Source organism: Mirounga angustirostris, unplaced genomic scaffold (assembly GCF_029215605.1).
Source record: "Mirounga angustirostris isolate CCGP_5_RB_7025 unplaced genomic scaffold, mMirAng1.0.hap1 SCAF_1, whole genome shotgun sequence".
In the NCBI taxonomy this organism is placed as follows: Eukaryota; Metazoa; Chordata; class Mammalia; order Carnivora; family Phocidae; genus Mirounga; species Mirounga angustirostris.
Window position 1 is genome coordinate 81701174 of NW_026991709.1, and position 18602 is coordinate 81719775.

Below are 18602 nucleotides of genomic sequence, written 5' to 3' on the forward strand. Positions count from 1 at the left end.
CTGAGGATTGAGAAAAGAGAAGGAAGTAAAGTGGACAGCAAAACAGAATGATGTTCTCATCATTCAGTCTTAGCAGACAGAGCTGAGTCAAAGGGCTACAGAACTGCGGGACCATGTTTCCACCTGTCGGGGGGAGGGGATACAGAGTTGTGCCAGGCCAGGGTGATAAATGTTCTTATCAAGAGCACCCCAGCTACTGTATCTCCACAGCCAGGACAAGGGAGGTGAGCAGGGGCCACAGAAGGCATCAGCCCACTGCTGGGTTTCACACAGGACAAGGAGCATTCCTGGAACTCCTGTTTCTCCTTCCTTCTTTCTTAAAGATGTCTTCCACACTGCCTGAGGTATTCTAATCCTGTGAAGTCTGACCTAACAGTCCTCTGATGTAGGCCTCTTTATGTCCTCAGGCACTTTTAATACAGTTTTACAAATTTAGGACAGGCTTTAAGGATACTGGGATAAAATACTTGTTTCCTTTGAAAGGATGTGGAACAAAGAAAGGCCTGTCTGCCATGCTCTGGGGCCTAGGAAAAAGGCAAAACTCAGTGTCCCGACAGCAAAGCAGTGGTGAGTGGGGGAGCTTTAGAGCCAATGAGGTCTATCACCCAAGTGCTGGGAAAGCCAGGTAACGTGAACGTTCAGAGCCTGGTTTCCTGACTTCTAAAAAGGGGGCTAGAGTTCTCCAATGAAAAACAAATCAGGTAACGTATGCAATGTCTGACCCCAACATCTGATACGTCATGGACAATATTATCATCTTTAATTGCGAAGAGCTGGTATTGTTCAACTTGGTAGCGGAACAGAGTCCTAATGAATAGTGTGTCTGAAGGAGTGATTAGGAAGATACAGACCTCTGGGCAAAGCTGAGCTTTCACACCACGGGAGTCTCAAAACGACCAAGCAGACCCCTGAGTATGTCGGGCTCTGAGAATGTCCCAAGCACTGTCACCTCCATCTCCAACTGGATGAGGTATAAAACCTCTTCATGGGCAACTTACCTGTCAGGAAATACCTGTAAGCCTAGTACCACTGACTAAAGAGATCTCAGTACCTGTTGTGAGATGCTGTCTGGTATCCAACTGCCAAAGCCTGTCTCAGGATGTCGTTCACCAGCTGCTCCGTGGCCTACGACAGAAGATAGGGTTACTCTCGAAAATGGCCACATGCCTGCTGGTGGGAAGGGACACATCTGACCCCATCCCATATACAAAACTTTGGAAACAGTTGTACCTAAGGAGCAAAAGTCCTTAAGAAAACACTAAAGGTCCAAATAATAGACCACAAATATTACATCACAAATATAAAGGCCATGATTCTGAGAAATTATGAATGGGGGGAATGTTCATTAATCAGACATTGTTTTTAAGGAAAACCGGTGAGGGGGGGTCCCCTAGGTGGCTCAGCCAGTTGGGCATCTGCCTTCGGCTCAGGTCGTGAGCCCAGGACCCTGGGCTTGAGCCTTGCCTCGGACTCCCTGCTCAGCACTAAGTCTGTCCCTCTGCCCCTCACCCCCCCTCCCCCGCTCGTGCTCTCTCTTAAATAAATAAAATCTTTAAAAAAAAAATAAATAAAATCTGGGTTATTTCCATTAAAAAAAAAAAAAAGGAAAACCGGTGAGGGTTATTTGCGAGTTGTCCCTGCTGGAAAAGGGGTCCGATGGAGCTAGATCAGGCCGGGTAAGGAAGCTAGTTTGCCATCCTCTTGCCCAGGGTTGGGACAATTGTGGCTGTTTCTCTGTTGTTGTGACATGTGGAGAAAACCCAAGGCTCTGCTTTTGTCACCTCCTAAAGCAATGAGAGCACTCTCATCTCAGGCTGCTTCAGAAGGCACCAAAAAGAATCGTTCGAGTGACATCAACACAGAAACTCTTATGGATGCTTTCACACTCAGAAGACCTGTGATTTAGTTCATTTAAAAATCAGAAGAGAAAAAAGAGAAAACACTAAGCCTGATTAAAATGAAAACTCTTAAAACTTATCATCTCTGTTCCATTTGTGCCCTTGTCCCTTACTCAGAACAGCCCAGGACCCAGACTATCCTGCCTGCTGGCGCCCTGGTGCTCCCAGGCCCGCGGCTGCCAACAGGCGCCCACCTTTAAAATCATGTCCTCCACCACCGAGGCGTACACGTTCCTGTGAAGTGCCACGGGCTGCAGAGTGATCCCAATCTGGAAAAGCGGAAGAAAGCCATTCGTTCCTATCTCTACACTAAAACCCACCTCTCCAAACAAGCACACTTGTCGAATACCCAGTTGAAAGAGTAACTCTACAAGCTCTCTGGACAAAACTCGGGGGAAGGGACGCGAGACCTAACAGCTGGAAGAACACACGATCCTGTTTATCTCAGTTTCTGAGTGCTTGTTAAACATGCTAGCAGAGTCCCGCTTTTACCCCCAAATCTCCTTCAGGAAGAACATGGCCAGGATTTGCAGGAATTCTGATTGTGGGACCGACCCACTGGGAAGCCTGGAATCAGACTTCAGGCCCTGTTTGACGAAGATACACTTGGAACCTGTGCTCGCCCCGTTTTGCATTTTCTCCTCTAAATGAAACAAACCCCACCTTCCGCTCTGGGTCCCAGGCAGCCGTACCGGGGACAGGTGGGCAGACGCCGCCGCGCTGCTGAGCCCGGCCAGAGGTGGAGAAGGCATCCCCTCCTGCGCGACACGGGAGTGCGCGGGCCGCACCCACACCATGGGCAGGGCCCCTGGGAGCTAGAAAAATGTCAGGGAAGGCTCGGCCTCTCAAGTACCACTTGGCAGTATTAGGACACGTGCCTCAGGAGGGAGTGGTGTTTCCACGGAGGCAAATGAGAACAAAGAGGAAAGTAAAAAATGGTCTATCCCTAGATGCCTCTGCTTCAATTCCATGGCCAGCAAGCAACCTTTTCACATGGAATTCGTTTTCTTGCCCTGATGTGGGAAAGGGGATGTCCAGGGAGCATACCCTAAGTTCATCAGGCAGAAGAAACTCACACTTTTACTTCACCAGGAAAGTCTGGTGTCTGTGTATAAGGCTGAAGGTCTGAGCATCTCACACCGGAGGCCACAACCCCTACCTTCTGGGTGATGTCACCAATAAATTCCGACCCCAGTGTTGGTGGCAGGTAGAACTTCATTTCTTCCTGTTTCTCTTCCTGTTCTTTTTTGATGTTGATCTTTAACGGCTCCGGGAGGCTGAGGATGTCCACCTCCTCTTCATTCTCTGGCTCTCTTTTCTGAAACTGCTGCAGGTCCTCCAGTTTCCGGCAGAGGTTGTCGGCAGAGGAGAACGATGACGGGCACTCTAAATGACAGGGGATCAGTCTCAGGACAGCTGTGCTGGCCACAGGAATGGACTCCCCATCTCCATAACACCACAGTCCGAGACTCAGAGAAGAAGGGATAAGTATCAAGGGAGCTAACCTTCTTTCCAGTTCTAGAATTCTATGGATGATAAGTGTGAGAACTAGTAATTCATAAGACAGACAAGCACAGAGACAGGCGACTTGTGTCAATATATACGTGATGCGACTGCAATCTAAGACAAAACAATATGTAATTCTGACTTATGCCACCAAAAACTAGGCCATGCCCTGAAGCTCCAAATACTAATGACTAAACTGATTTTCATATTTTAAGTCTGGAAAATTTTTAAGTGCCCAGTGAAGAAAATAAAAATTGCCCATATGAGCCCCTCTCACTGCTCAGAGGAAGTACTGTTAACATTTTAGTGTAAACCGTGCATCTAGTCTTTAATAAGTAGATGTGCACAAAGTCTAACAAAGAGTACTAAAACTTTAAAGCCAGAAAGGACCTCGGAATCTTCCAGTGCATCCTTGTAACCTTATGGAGGAGGAAATGAGGTCCACACCAGGTACAAGACAGGCTTAAGGATACCCAGGCAGGCTGGTGGGGGAGCATCCAGCTCCTGGCTTCTTCTGTTTCACTGACCGGCACTTAGAAATTACTCCGTCACTGTAACAGAAAGCCTAGTATGTGTAACGTGTTGTGCTTCACACATGCTACCAATGAAGCATGGAGATAACCAACATGGTTTCTGTCCTCCGAAGAGCTTAGATATTTATCTCTGACAAACCATTATGGTCTGATATTAAGTGCTGCTGGATTTCAGAGAAAGGAGAGGTCATCCTGCATTCGGGCTCTCAGGAGAGCTGCAAGGAGAAAATGGAACTTGGGCTAAGTCTTAAGGACCGCCCCTCAACACACACACACACACACCCCCTCCCTGTATTCCAGGCTCCCTCAGATGGGGAGTGGAGCTCCTGCTTTTCTACAGAAGTAGGGTTAGGAGGAGAAAACCCTTCTTAAGGAGAAACTCAAAAATATTCTCTCCATGTATCCTTTATGCCCTGCTCCCTCCCCTCTACAGCACAACTGTTTGTTTCTTTACCATAAAACAATTCATCTAGGGGCGCCTGGGTGGCTCATTCGGTTAATCATCTGCCTTCGGCTCAGGTCATGATCCCAGGGTCCTGGGATTAAGCCCCGCATCAGGCTCCCTGCTCAGCGGGGACCTGCTTCTCCCTCTGCCTGCCACTCCCCCTGCTCGTGTGCGTGCTCTCTCTCCCTCTCTCTAACAAATAAATAAAAATCTTAAAAAAAAAAAGAAGAAATGTTTATAAAAAAAATAAACAATTCTTCTAATCTGCAACATTATTAGTGGTTTCCATCTGTGTCTCCAACACTGGGTAGTCTATTTCCTAGCTAGGTCTGGAGATAAAGTAACAGGTAAGACAGTGCCTCCATCTTCAAGAAATCGGGTAGACTTGTCTATGAGGGGTCATAAGGTCACAAAGGAAGGAGAAGTCAGTTCTATCTGGAGGAAAGGAGGGGGATTAGGAAAGTCTTCAAAGAAAAGGGGCGCCTGGGTGGTTCAGTCATTAAGCCTCTGCCTTCGGCTCAGGTCATGATCCCAGGGTCCCGGGATCGAGCTCCGCATCAGGCTCCCCGCTCCGTGGGAGGCCTGCTTCTCCCTCTCCCACTCCCCCTGCTTGTGTTCCCTCTCTCGTTCTGTCAAATAAATAAAATCTTAAAAAAGAAAAAAAGAAGAAATGATGCGAAGGAGGGGGGACCGTCGAACAACAGCGTGTGCCCGTTGTATGCCATGGGCTGGAACATTCCTGGCTGGGGCCCAGTGCTGGGGACACTGGGGCACAAACAGTTCTGGGGCGGGGGGAGACAGAACACACGGCTCTCGGTGTGCCAAGGCTCCTGTCCCTCAAGTCCTCCAGGGCTGGAGCAGCCCAAGAACCGCAGAAGCTGAAGAGATGAGAGCGTGTTCCGTGAAACCGCCTCTTGGGCTGCTGACGGGGCCCAGGGAGCCCCACTGAAGCCGCACCTGGCTCGCTGTCGATCTGGGTCAGCACGTCCTCAATAGAGTCACCGTCACTCCTCAAGGTCTCGGGATCGGGGGGGGTGTAGCCATGGCAGCGACACCAGTGAGCGATGTGCTTGGTTTTAAGAGGAGTTAGGTGGTGAAATCTGGGATTCTTCTCCAGGATTTCTTGTAAGACTTTTCTCATTGTCATTGCTCTTTGCCACTTAAAAACAAATTTTTTTGAATCAATATCAATTTCAAACTTTGCAGTGTGTTCAAATACATCACCCAACAGTAAATGACCATGCTAACTTAACCTGTTAGAATTTTTTTTTTTAATCTGATTGTGTTTTTAGAAAGTTTTAAAAAGAAGCGAAGTAACTGATGTTCATGAAATAACACTGAAACTCCCAGGTCTGGCCTAGAAGGTTTTTCGCCTGGTCTCCAACTGTGGTCTCCAGCTTCCCTCTTCCTGCCGAACTTCTCCGAACCCGTCACACTAACCTTCTCACAGCTTCCTAGGCACGCCTCCCGACGTGCCACCTTCTCCCACAGCCCCACCATTGGCACAGTAGCTGCCACGTTGTAAGGACTCAACAAATACTTGGTTTCATTGTAATATATTGAAAGAAAATCATAAAAGATGTTTAGAAATTTTTACCAATGCAGAAACAAGCAGCAGACCTTTCAAAGGCTAGCTACAAGTGTTCGAAGGTGAGATTTTACATGGAGGAAAAAAGTCTCCCATTAAATAGTCAACAAAATACGCTGTAACTTTCATCACTGTCCCGGAAGCGGCCAGCCCGCACGGCTTCCAGGTCTGGCCTTCCCAGGCTCCCAGAGGCAGCCCGCACAGCAACTGGTATTACCTCGGCAGCTCTCCTTTTCCCAATGTTCCAGGCGTAATACTGCTCCACGGACTTCGCAGAAAAGCAGCTGGCGTCCTCACCTAGGGCGCACATATCCAGCACGCTCTGAATAAAGTTGTTAGACTGAAACCAAATCGTATTCACTAGAGGGATCCTTACCAGCCAAGCTCACCTGCAGCCTAACACAGAGGCCTTCTGCCTAAGAGGGAGGGCGGCGTCTTTATCGTGTGTACTCAAACAGCACGCCCTCTGGGAAACCGGCGGCTTCTCCGGCAGAAGACTACCTACCTGCGCAGCACGGGGCGCCCAGCTCTCCAGCAGGAGCAGACCTGAGGGCTAGCCCTGCTGCGCCGTTAACCCACAGCACCCCTCTGGGCCTCAGCTTTCCTATCTCTAAAATGACTGTTGCGAAAGTTGGGTTTCTGACCTGCCTTCCAGCTCTAATATTCTGTCTTAGTATCTAAAATTTTTAAACACAGAGATTTTTAAATTTTTTCCTGCTGGGCTAGGAAAATGTCCCTGAGTATTTACTTGGAACTACCGCAAAACGACCCCCAGACTTCAACCAAGGGAAAAAGAGGTAATTTCTTTGCCGTTAGAAAAAAAACAAGCAGGGTAGTCTGTACTTTCGTTTTCATATTCCCATGAATGTAGTATGATAATCTGCTTTATCCCTTGCCTGTAAATGTCTGCAGTCATCTTGCTCAAAAGCATTCACCTAAGTATCAACAGACTATCTGCCCCCTAAAGGCGGTTGGTTCTGTCAAAACAATTGAGGCTGAGAAGCAAGCGTTCAGTCTTGCTGACGAAGGGCAGCAACAGAGCAGACTTCACTGCTCCAAGTCTTGATAGTCGTGCATTTCAGCAAAGTGCGGGGTAGTGAGTGATAGAAGATTAATGGCTCTGGAGTCAAACAGGCCTCGGTTAGTATCCTTCCTCGCCCCCCATAGTTAGTGATCTTGAGCAAGTTACTTAACCTTGCTTATCCTCAGTTTTCTCATCTGTAAAACGCGAGATGATACCACCTATCCCACAAGAGACCGTAAAAGTACCAAGCCCGCAAAAGCTGGCACATTGTAGGCAAATGTTAATCTCTTTCCTTATTAATAAACATTAAAAACTAATGCAGTTTTCATTATATACACAACAGACTTACAATTTACATGCAATAATAAATGTAAAAAATTCCTTCCTTGGATCAAACACAGTGAAAACAGTAAAAGACCAACTGGTTGGTTGACGACCAAGATATTGTGAATTCTAAAATCCTGCAAATGAGCTATAGTTAGAACTCAAACCGCCTAAGGTAACCACCACATCCGTTATTAATTTAGAATACAAAATGATTTAAGTTGACTTAATAGCCCAAGTAGTTCACAGCTTTAAAAATGCATCCATATATTCAGACTAATTGTCTTACTTTTTGCAGTGATTAAAGGGATCTTCTTTACTACTGCTGTTAAGAGTTGCTGGATAGTCTCCAAGTGGTCTATCCTGAGAGAGATAAAAGAAAAGAATATTAAGGTAGTAAGTACAGCAGTTTCTAGCCACATATGTATACGCACACACACACGCACGAATTCATGTGTATATTCCCTTCTTTCCAAGGGAATTAAAATTAACCAATTATACTGGGCATGTCTTTCCTTCCACAGATAGCCTTCTAAATATAAACTAGATGAGACCCAGGAATGGCAAATTATGCAAATATCACATTTCATCTATATTTTAAAATTAAATAGTCACATACCTTTTTGCAGCTCGCCGCTAGGGCAGAACATTTCTATATACAAATGCCTATTCTTAGGATTAATATGGCTCATGCTGTCACCATTCATGTGAAAGTGGCTAAGTTTCCACTGTCCCCAATAACCTGACATACTTCAAAATACATGGTCAGAGGTGGGTTCCCAATTGGGAAATGAGAAAACCTCCTGAAGTATTTTTAGAAGAGTGAGCGTGTAGAGCCCATGAAAAGGCAGGTATTTACGATTAGGCAGGTGTGTGGATACTCAGGTGTAAAATGTATACACACCTGAGAATTACACCATGAGAAATTTCATGCCCAAGGATTCAGCAAAGAAAGTACATGCTTGTCAAGCTCTGCTGGAGGGAGATCTGTACCACCCGAGGCTCTGGAGGCGACAAGTCCAGGGCCACCCAGAGGTGATACCGCTGTGTTACACGAAGACTCCGCAGCTGTGCATCATCAAGTGCTGACACCTGCTCACTGCACGTGCGCAGAGGGTTCCACCCACCAAGGGGCTTACGTCTATACACACACAACTCTACACATACGCAGCTGTCACAGGTATGGGTTTTAAGAAAGTACCATATAAAACACCAAATGCACAACTTCCTTAGAAAGGACTGAAATAATTACTTAATGACATAGTTTCCCAGCTCAGAACTTTCTTCTGTTTTCACTGCTGTCTGGCCCTCCTGAGAGAGGCAGCCTGGCCCAGGCGCTTCCGGTTCAGTCTTTACTACAAGGGAAGAGCAACAAAAAGAGAGCTGTCAGCCTTCAATGACGGAAGGACACGTGAGGCAGAAACAAAAGCTCTTCCACTGAGACTCGGTGAGGAAACTGCCACACAGCTGCTGTAGGGACACAGCCAGGGGACTGAGATGGCACCCAGAGTCACGGGATCAGCAGACAAGGGAGGCACTGTTACCCTGGGTCTCGGGGAGCAACTCCAGGCTCATGACAAGGTGGGGCAATAAAGTGGCTTTTTACATATTTCTTACAGAGTCAACCACACTGCTATGCAATATCCCCCTCACTCGCGCGCACGCACACGCACACACGCACACGCACACTGCCACATTAAAATACAATGCTGGCCTGTTCTAAGTTCTAGTATCCTTTTGGATATCATCTCTCCAGCTAAGATTATCAACTTTTGGCATTATCTTAGTGTTCTGAGACATAAGGCAGAAAGCAAAAATCAGATCTGCTGTGCTTGGCAACAGCCACGCCAAGCACAGTAGGCTTTAATCTTACCAAATCTACTGATGGAAGATAGCAATGTCTCAGTGCACGTGCCTCCCTGTACTCCCGCAGTCTTCCTGGATCTTTTGATCCATGACCACACACTTTCTGCTTCTGCATTAGCTTCTTTGCCTTCGATCTCTTCCCCTTACAACTCACCGTGCACATCAGCACCAGAAAATTTTCCTAAGTGACCTTTCTCGTGTCATTTCCGTAGTCAACATCCTCAGTACTTTCCTATATAACAAGGGTCTACAAATGACATCTACTCATACATCTCTCCCCCTTTTTACTGATCCATAACTTACATAAATGCACAAATATCAAATGTATAGTTCAACTGCCTATGTATACGCCCATGTACAGCATTCCAGTCAAGATATAGAGTATTTTGGGGCGCCTGGTTGGCTCAGTCAGAAGAGCATGGGACTCTTGATCTCGGGGTCATGCCACAATGGGTACAGAGATTACTTAAATAAAACTCAAAAAAAAAAAAAAAAAAAAGATGGAGTATTCCTAGTCCTCAACCAGGCTCCCTATGCTTTTGGCAGTTCCTGTCTGCCAAAGATAACCACCTTTTACCCACTTTGAATTTCACATAACTGGAATCATACTGTACATAATCCTTTGCATCAGCATCTTTTTATCTATTAAAAATAACAATGCAATGGACATTCTTGCATATGTCTTTTGGTGGATGGACATATGTGTGCATTTCCTGGAAGTGTATTTCCTGGAACACAGGGCGGATGTATGTTTAGCTTTATTAGACAATGCCAAACTGCTTTATTACATCAATTTACACTTCCACCAGCAGTGTATGCAAGTTCCAGCTGCTTTGCATCCTTGCCAAAACTTGGTATGGCCAGTGTTTTAAATTTTGGTGATCTAACAGCATCTCACTATGGCTTTAATTTGCAGTTCCTTGATAACTAATGAGCTTGAACAACTTTTCACATCTTTATGAGCTATCTGGATAACCTCTTCTGTGCAGTTTCTGTTCACATTTTTTTGCTCTTAAAACATCTGTGCCCCAAATCATGAAGATATTCTTATCTTCTCTGATAGAAAGTTTTCCTGTTTTACCTTTCACATTTAGGTCCGTAATCCAACTCAAATTAATTTTTGTTTATGGTATAAGGTTCACTGTTTTCCCAAATGGATATATCTAATTAACCCAGCACTACTTATGGAAAAGGACTTCCTTTCCCTACCGAATGTCATAAATCAAGAGACCATAAACGTGTGAGTCTATTTCGGGGCTCTCTTCTATTCCATTATTCTGTCTACCCTTGAATACAACACTATCTCAATACTGTAGCACTACAGTATGTGTATCTGGTGATCCAAGTGCCCTACCATTTTGTTCTTCAAAACTGCCTCAGCCATTCTGGGCCTTTGCATTTCCACATACATTTGAGACTCAGTCTGTCCATTTCTACACACACACAAAACAACACTGTAGGCATTCTGGCTGGGACTATATTGATTCTGTATGTCATTTTTTGGGGGGAGAGCTGATAACACATCAGGTCTTTCTGTATATTAATATAATTTCTCATATTTATAAAATTTACAGTTGAGCCTTGAACAACTCGGAGGGTTAGGGGTGCCACATCTCTGCAGTTGAAACCCATGCGTAACTTCTGATTCCCCAAAAACCTAACTACGAATAGTGTACTACTGATTGGAAGCCTTACTGATAACATAAATGTTGATTAACACATATTTTGTACGTTGTATGTATTATATACTGTATTCTTACAATAAAGTTAGAGAAAAGAAAATATTAAGAAAATCATAAAGAAGAGGAAATACATTTATAGTACTGTACTGTATTGAAACAAATCTGTAAGTGGACCTGCACAGTTCAAACCTGCGTTGTTTAAGGGTCAACTGTATTTAAAACAATAAGGTGTATCCTCCCATTTATTTAGGTCTTTTCACTTTCTCTCAGAACTGTTTAGTAGGTTGTTAGCACTTCATTTCTATATAAAATTAATTTTTTACATGTCTATATTGACTTGTATTGAATGACCCTAATTTAATTTCACTGTTAGCAATATATATCCCCCCAATCCCTAGTGATTCCAAGACTTCAAGAAACAGAAGGAAGTCCTTAGAAAAAGTTCAGATACTCCAGTTCTATAGGTACAAGTGTACTCACATTAATCTGGCCCTCCAACAACTACGGAATTATAGAATTAGCATTTTCAGGTTGACACAGCTATTCTACTATAGAAAGGACAGCATATGTTCTCCAAGACTTGTACATACAGCCCCAGACTGGAAACAACCCTAATGTCCACCAATAGGAGAAATGACAAACAAATTATGGTGTATTCCCTACAATGTGGAATACTATTCAGGTACAATATGTATGAATCTCAAAAACATTATGGTAAATAAATACAACCAGACATAAAAAAATGCATGTGCTTCCACTCATATAAAGTTAAAAAAATAGACATAACTGATCTACTGTAAGGGAAATCAGAACAGTGGTTGCCTATGGGGGTTGGGAACTGACAGGAAGGGGCACAAGGTGATGAAAATTTCTGTATCTTGAATGGAAAATGGGTTACATGGGTTTATAACAAAGTTCATCAAATGGCATGCTTAGTACCTTTGCATTTCAATATACAAGATTTTATCACAATTCAAATACAGAGATGCTCTGACCCCAGTCCAAAATGAACTGAATCCGAATCTGCATGAGGAAGGCCTATGAAATGGAACCATTATTGAGGAGAAATGCTGGTCCAGGCTAATACAAGTTCTTTTATCAGCTACCTTCTGATCAGGGGTTGGCAAACTTTTCTTATAAAGGACCAATCAGTGATCTCGACTGGAACTTATCAACTTGGACTTGGCAGAGCACCCACAGATCATATGTAAATAAATGGGAATAGCTGGGTGCCAATTAATTTTATTTAAAAAACAGGCAGGGGACTGTAATCAGCAAACCCATTTTAGCTGGTCACGCCTTAAGTTACAAATCCACCTTTTCTCAAGACTGGTGTGAAAGATCTGGCATGTCTGAAAAGCAGACTACTTCAAATCCTGACTGCACTGCTTTTTAACTTTCAAGATTTAGGAAGTGGATACTTCATATCTCCGAACTTCAGTTTCCTCATCTACAAAATGGGCATAAGAGCTATCTGGAAGCCTTGTGATAATTAGTGATCTACATAAAGCAGCCAGCGTGGTGCCTGGTACTCCCAAGGCTCTTAGCACACGGCAGCTCTCAGTATTCTAGATGTTACAGACATCACAGTGTGCTGCTTTAACCCACCACACCATCTCAATCTACTCAGTGGTCAGAAATGTCCCCCTTGCCAGCCTGCCAAAACCTGGCCCTACCTGAAGCTCCTTTACCACAACTATACACCCCAGATGAGTCTCCCTAATTGGTTTACTTCCCCAAACAAGCCCTCTGAGTCTTTGTCTCTACTGCTCCCTCAAAATGCTTCAGTCAAGTCCAGGTTATAATCCATATTCCATAAAAATTCCTACCCCCTCCATACCCCCACCAACCCTGAGCAGACATCCTAGACTGAAATATTGCAGCATTCACTTTCCAGATCACTTATCCTGCATTTATCAATCACTGCTTGTGGTCTACTACTACTCTCTTCAACCTGATTTGAAGTTTTGTTTTTTTTTTTTTTTAAAGATTTTATTTATTTGACAGAGAGAGACACAGCGAGAGAGGGAACACAAGCAGAGGGAGTGGAAGAGGGAGAAGCAGGCCTCCCGCTGAGCAGGGAGCCCGATGCGGGGCTCGATCCCAGGACCCCAAGATCATGACCTGAGCTGAAGGCAGACACTTAACAACTGAGCCACCCAGGCGCCCCTGATTTTATAAGTTCTTAAAGTGCAGATGATCCTTTACCCATCTCTGTTTCCCTCAGTGTCAAGTCTATATATAAACACTCGGTAAGTATTTCTGACGTGACTGACTCAGACAGGCTGAAATTCAAGGCACCCAGGTTACAATGATGTCTTACACAAAACTTGCAGGCAAAAATACCATGAGAAACTCCCTACCTTTTGTAACAGCCGCTGGAGCAGAGCTGGGGATAATCGGAGTTGGGGCAGCTACAGGCAGAATGGCAGGTGATTTGTTGGCAGAAAATGACTGAACCACTAACAGGTTTAAAAAAAAAAAAGGAGAGGATGTAAGAAATATAGAAATTATTACTCCCAGGTGATGGCCTCATTTTAGACGAATGGCACAAAAACAATTTCAGTACAATATTCAAAAGGTCCTCACTTAATATAGTGATTTGACAAGGTTGGCTGTTTACTGACGGGAACAGGGTACCTGAGCTATGATCTTCAACTGTGGAAATGGGGGCTTGTCACTAAGAAAATAAAAATCCAATTAGCCTGGAACTCTCATAAATGCTTAAAATGCTCCCCCTCTACTCAACTTTAGAAACGGGGAGCTATTTAGAAACCAATGGGTCATCTGGGGTTCACGTTCAGTGCGAGAGCTGGTGCTCCAGAGTTCAAAACGCCAAGGAGAGCAGATGGCCAAAGGGCAGGCGGCACGGGGAGGGGCCGCGGGCAGAATGGGGGCACGCGGCCCGCCCGGAGGTGGAGGCCCGCATGCCCCAAGGGGACAGACTCACCTTTATTCACAGGCATCAGGATAGTCTGTACACCTCCGGATGTATTTACACCGAGTGGCTTGAGCTGGCTGGGGATCGTCAGGACAGCCTGCTGGGGAGTGGATTGACTGGAGTGAATCTTTAGCAATCCTAAAACAAGTTGGAAGATAAGGCCAAACTGAAGATCAGATGCTTCCTTAAAGTCCTGCCCTCTTGAGCAGTCACATTTTCTCATAGGAGGAAGGTCTTAGGACATTTACCCCTTCGATAAACAGAGCGGGAAGCAATGGATATGCCAGATTTCACAATGAAACAATGATGTGACAGTGAGGACTGAGTTTTGCCCCACAATCATAAAGTAAGAGAAATTTTTGGAAAAATAGAATAGAAAAAAAAGAAAAGGTCACCCAGAGTCCAATGGTGGAGACAACAGTATTAACATCTTAAGATAGTTCTTTTCCATGTCTGTTTTCTATGACAATTTCTTCATTCTGTATCCAGCTGTGATAGGCACAAATTGGATGTAAAATTTTATATTCTGATTTGGAGAACTGTCATTTTCCTACTTAAAAACCTTCTCTGGCTCCTGGCTGCCTAGAGAATGTTTCCAAAATTAGTTTCAGAGTATTCAGAGTCCACTTTAATCTGGTCCCAGTTTATCTGTGTCCCGCTCACACCATCCCTATAGATCGAATACTTTGAAAATGTGTGTACTCACCACACCTTCTAATTTCTACCTCTGTGCAGCTCTTATTTTCCAAACATCAGACATTCTCCATGTATTATTTTTTTTTAAAGTAAACTCTACCCACAATGTGGGGCTCAAACTCAAGACCCCAAAATCGAGAGTAGCACGCTCAATTGACCAAGCCAGCCTGACGCGCCCCCCCTTACCATTCTAGAAAGGGTCATCCTCTCCCATTTTCCTTTAGGGGTAACTTTCATACTCCCATTTCCCTTACACACTACTGGAGGCATTCAGAGGGCCGGTAAAAAACGACAAAGGGCTTTTATCATGAGACAGCACATAAAACACAACATAAATACATGCTGTCACATAACAACTACTTAAAAACAGAATTTGAGGGGCGCCTGGGTGGCTGGTTCAGTTAAGCATCGGACTCTTGATTTTGGCTTCTGTCATGATCTCAGGGTGGTGAGATCGAGCTCTGCGGTCAGCGGGGAGCCTGCTTAAGATCTGCCCCGCCACCCCCCGCAACCGCTCACACGTGCACTCTTCTCTCTCTAAAAAAACCAAAAACACAGGATTGGAGGCTCAAGATACTTTAAGGCAATGGAAAACAGCAGGTATGAGTAAAAGGAAAGGAATCATCTTACACACTTTCTGAAACAAAGCCTTAAATAAAAAAGAAAATCTTTCTTTGGAATAGATGTGTGTGAAATCAGTCAGGTGGTAAGTTCTGAGATGTGCCCTCACAGACAACAATGACCTGGTTTTTCATATTTTTAAAATCCTTATTTTTATCAAAATATAACATGCTTATCAGCTGAAAAGTAAAAAAGTGCTAACAAGGTTTTTAATTAAATACAGCCACTCTTTCCTCCACCTCCCTGTCCTCATGTAGTTCCTCAGCAGCATCTACTTTCAACCCTTTTGGCTCTTTCTTTTAATACTTATCCCAGTAACTTTAAAAGACTGTGTCTAGGGCGCTTGGGTGGCTCAGTTGGTTAAGCGACTGCCTTCGGCTCAGGTCATGATCCTGGAGTCCCGGGATCGAGTCCCGCATCGGGCTCCCTGCTCGGCAGGGAGCCTGCTTCTCCCTCTGACCCTCCCCCCTCTCACGTGCTCTCTTTCTCTCTCTCTCAAATAAATAAAAAAAAAAAAAAAAAAAAAAGACTGTGTCTACTGTAGTCCTTGATTTTGATGTAACATTTTGATGGTACACACTGACTTGCTATTAGAGTAGATATAGGTATTTTAAAGCCACCAGTACTGTTCTCTGCTGATCCAAAGAACACCATATAACACTGAGATTCCATTTTGTTCTCTGGAGATATCTCCTCTTTTTTCAGTTCTTAGTTCTCCTTCAACCTCTTACCAAGTCTCCCCACTTCCTTCAGAAATGCTACAACCCCCCCCCTTATATAATTCTCCCTATGGTCAGCTCTCCTAGATAACTTCTAGTTCCACTCCGTCTAAGAGATAACTTTCCCCAGCTCCCTGATCTGCTCCACTCTGTCCTTGGCTGCCATCCTGGGACACCCTTCACCATGACCCTGGAATTCCCTTTGCCTTCCATGTTGGATCCCATTTCCTCCTCTTTCTTGCTCTACACCTCTTCACTCTGGTAAAAAAATATTTATTTTAGTAATGGCTCGAGACAGGGAGCATAGGAAATGGAACTTTGCCTGTCAGAATATATTTCTACCCTCACTCTCAGGAATGATCTGGCTGACGACAGAATTCTTGACTGGAAGTCATTTTCCCCTAGACTTTTGAAGAGTAGGATCATGGCTTCCAGCACTGCTGAGAAGCCCAATAATAATGTAATTTCTGAACTTCCCTGTTTCTTCTTCTGACGGCTTGTAAGACCTTCTCCTTGCCCCTGGTGTTCTGATTTCATGAACAAACTCTGCCTCCATGTGAGCCGTCTTTCATTTGCTGTATCACACACTGTGCTTTTGAGCTTGGAAGTCTGTCCCTTCAATCCTGAGATAAACGGTTTCCTCTCTCGGATCACTTCCTTCCCACTATCTTCTGTTTTCTTTCTGGTACTTCTTTTAGTCTGATGTTGCCAGGACTCCCTGATACACCACTGAATTTTCTTTCTTAGTGTCTACTTCTTGGTCTGCTCTCTGCTTCCACCTTGTGCCCCACAGTTTAGTCTAAATGCTGCAGCCAGTGATCCTGTTGAAAGGTAAGGCAATCATGTTACGCCTTAGTTTTAAATCCTCCAATGGCTTCCCTTGGAGTAAAAGTCAAAGTTCTTAACATGACCTACAAAGGCTCTATGTGATTTGGCCCCCATCCTCTGACTTTATGTCCCAATACTCCTTCCCCTGCTCACCCTGCTCTAGTCACAACAGTGACCTTGTTCAAAATACTCCCTAACGCACACACTTTAATTAAAAAATTAATTACCTCAGTAAAAATAGAGTCGACATATACATGAAAAATTAACGGGCAGCAGAAAATAGTTTGGTTTGTCTATGAAAACATTATACATTAAAAAAAAAAAAAACATTATACATAGAAAGTTTCATCAGCAGCATCTCAGGAAACAAGAACTTAAAGCCAGGAGACTTCATTTACTTCATGTTAAAAACTTAATTAGAAAAGGAAAAGGCGATGTAATGTATGGGGATTAACATAAGAATATAAAAAAAAAAACCAGTTGTATTTCTACACATGTGCAATAAATAATTCAAAAATGAAAAAAAAAAAAAAAAGAAAAGGGAAAGGCAGGGGTGTCTGGGTAGCTCAGTTGGTTAAGCGTCCGACTCTTGACTTCAGCTCAGGTCATATCTATGGTGGTGGGATCAAGCCTGCACCGGGCTCCACGCTCAGTGGGGAGTCTGCTGGAGATTCTCTCCCTCTCCCACTGCCCCACCCCCAACCCCCGCTTGAGCTCTCTCTAAAAAAAGAAAAGGAAAGGGCATTTATTTCTCATAAAGTAATCCTCTATTTCTACAATTTCTACTCCAGTCCTAACACAGTGCCTGAGAACATTCTGTGAGCAGAGAACAGCACTCCCTATACCAGAACTTGGTCAATGGTAACTGGGAGGTAGAAGTCATGGGAAAAACTACCAGCCTTAATCTTTTGGTCTCGAACTACCCAAAAAATAAGACATGGGGGCTTGGAGACATGTATGAAATGTAGTAATAGCAATAAGAATAAAAATATTCACAATCTTTTATCCAAAGGTACTAAGGTACGTATGTGTATGCATGTATTAACGTATGTTTATGTGTGTATACATGTATCTCAGTAATACTTAGCTTCTTCTGTGTATCAGTGCCAGCCGGTAAGCTGGTAACAATCTGCAACAAGGTAATACAGAAGCGAAGAGTGTTCAGAAACTTTTCTAACACTGGGACACTGCTAGGACATTGTTATTGTATTTTATGGGAGTATCTGTCTGTGGTGGATTGCAGAAAAACAAAGCTGATCTTTCAAGTTTGAGAAGCAATGTTGTATATTATACCAGCCCACTGGCATCTGGGCAGCACAATGTAATCAAGCACATTAGTATTTTTGTGGCAAAACACAAATATTCATATTTAGTCGTATAAACAGCTTATCCAATGGAAGTCAGATTTCACACTAAAATTTTCACACAGACCAAGAAACAAAAAAACACCTTTGATTTTCACAGCTTTTTTGAACTTTAGAATTCAAGGAAATGTGGACAAGGATACTAAACATGCTAATAGCGGCAATTATTTATATAACGGCTACCATATGTCGGACAACAGTCTAAGCATTTACATATTGATTCATTTAATCCTCTCAACTGTATGAGGTCCGTATTATTATCAAGCTTATTTTACAGCCAAGGAAACCGAAGCAAGTTATTTTAACTAAGGCAATCTAGCTTCAGGATTTGTGCTGTATGTTAACCAAAGAAGTGAAAGGCACACTCTTCTGGGGCCATTTGGTGTGGGCACAAAGATGTCACCCATATTACCAGACCGCACACATGCCACTCTAATACTACCCAATCTAGTACCTAATGTCAAAAATCACGACTTGGAGTCATCAAGGCCAATTTATATTTTATATACTTTGTTTATGAAAGTATGTTTTATAATGTGTTCCATTCAAAATTGATAAAAAAAAAAA

The 18602-nt window shown here is 43.8% G+C and overlaps 1 protein-coding gene across 6 annotated transcripts in view; it reads right to left on the reverse strand.

Moving 5' to 3' along the window:
• The window catches only part of YEATS2 (YEATS domain containing 2), a 105218-nt gene that overhangs the window by 2269 nt on the left and 84347 nt on the right, over window positions 1-18602 (reverse strand). For 5 of the 6 annotated variants that reach the window (XM_064584548.1, XM_054504306.2, XM_064584546.1 and 2 more), the window contains 9 exons: window positions 13817-13945; window positions 13230-13328; window positions 8571-8673; window positions 7608-7681; window positions 6188-6267; window positions 5340-5541; window positions 3058-3284; window positions 2093-2167; window positions 1052-1125 (listed from right to left, as the gene is read on the reverse strand). In XM_064584548.1, the coding sequence (XP_064440618.1) occupies window positions 1052-1125; window positions 2093-2167; window positions 3058-3284; window positions 5340-5541; window positions 6188-6267; window positions 7608-7681; window positions 8571-8673; window positions 13230-13328; window positions 13817-13945 (1063 nt within the window). Of the gene's footprint in view, window positions 1-1051; window positions 1126-2092; window positions 2168-3057; window positions 3285-5339; window positions 5542-6187; window positions 6268-7607; window positions 7682-8570; window positions 8674-13229; window positions 13329-13816; window positions 13946-18602 lie in introns of those variants that run through there. The other variant, XM_064584552.1, reaches the window with a different exon arrangement.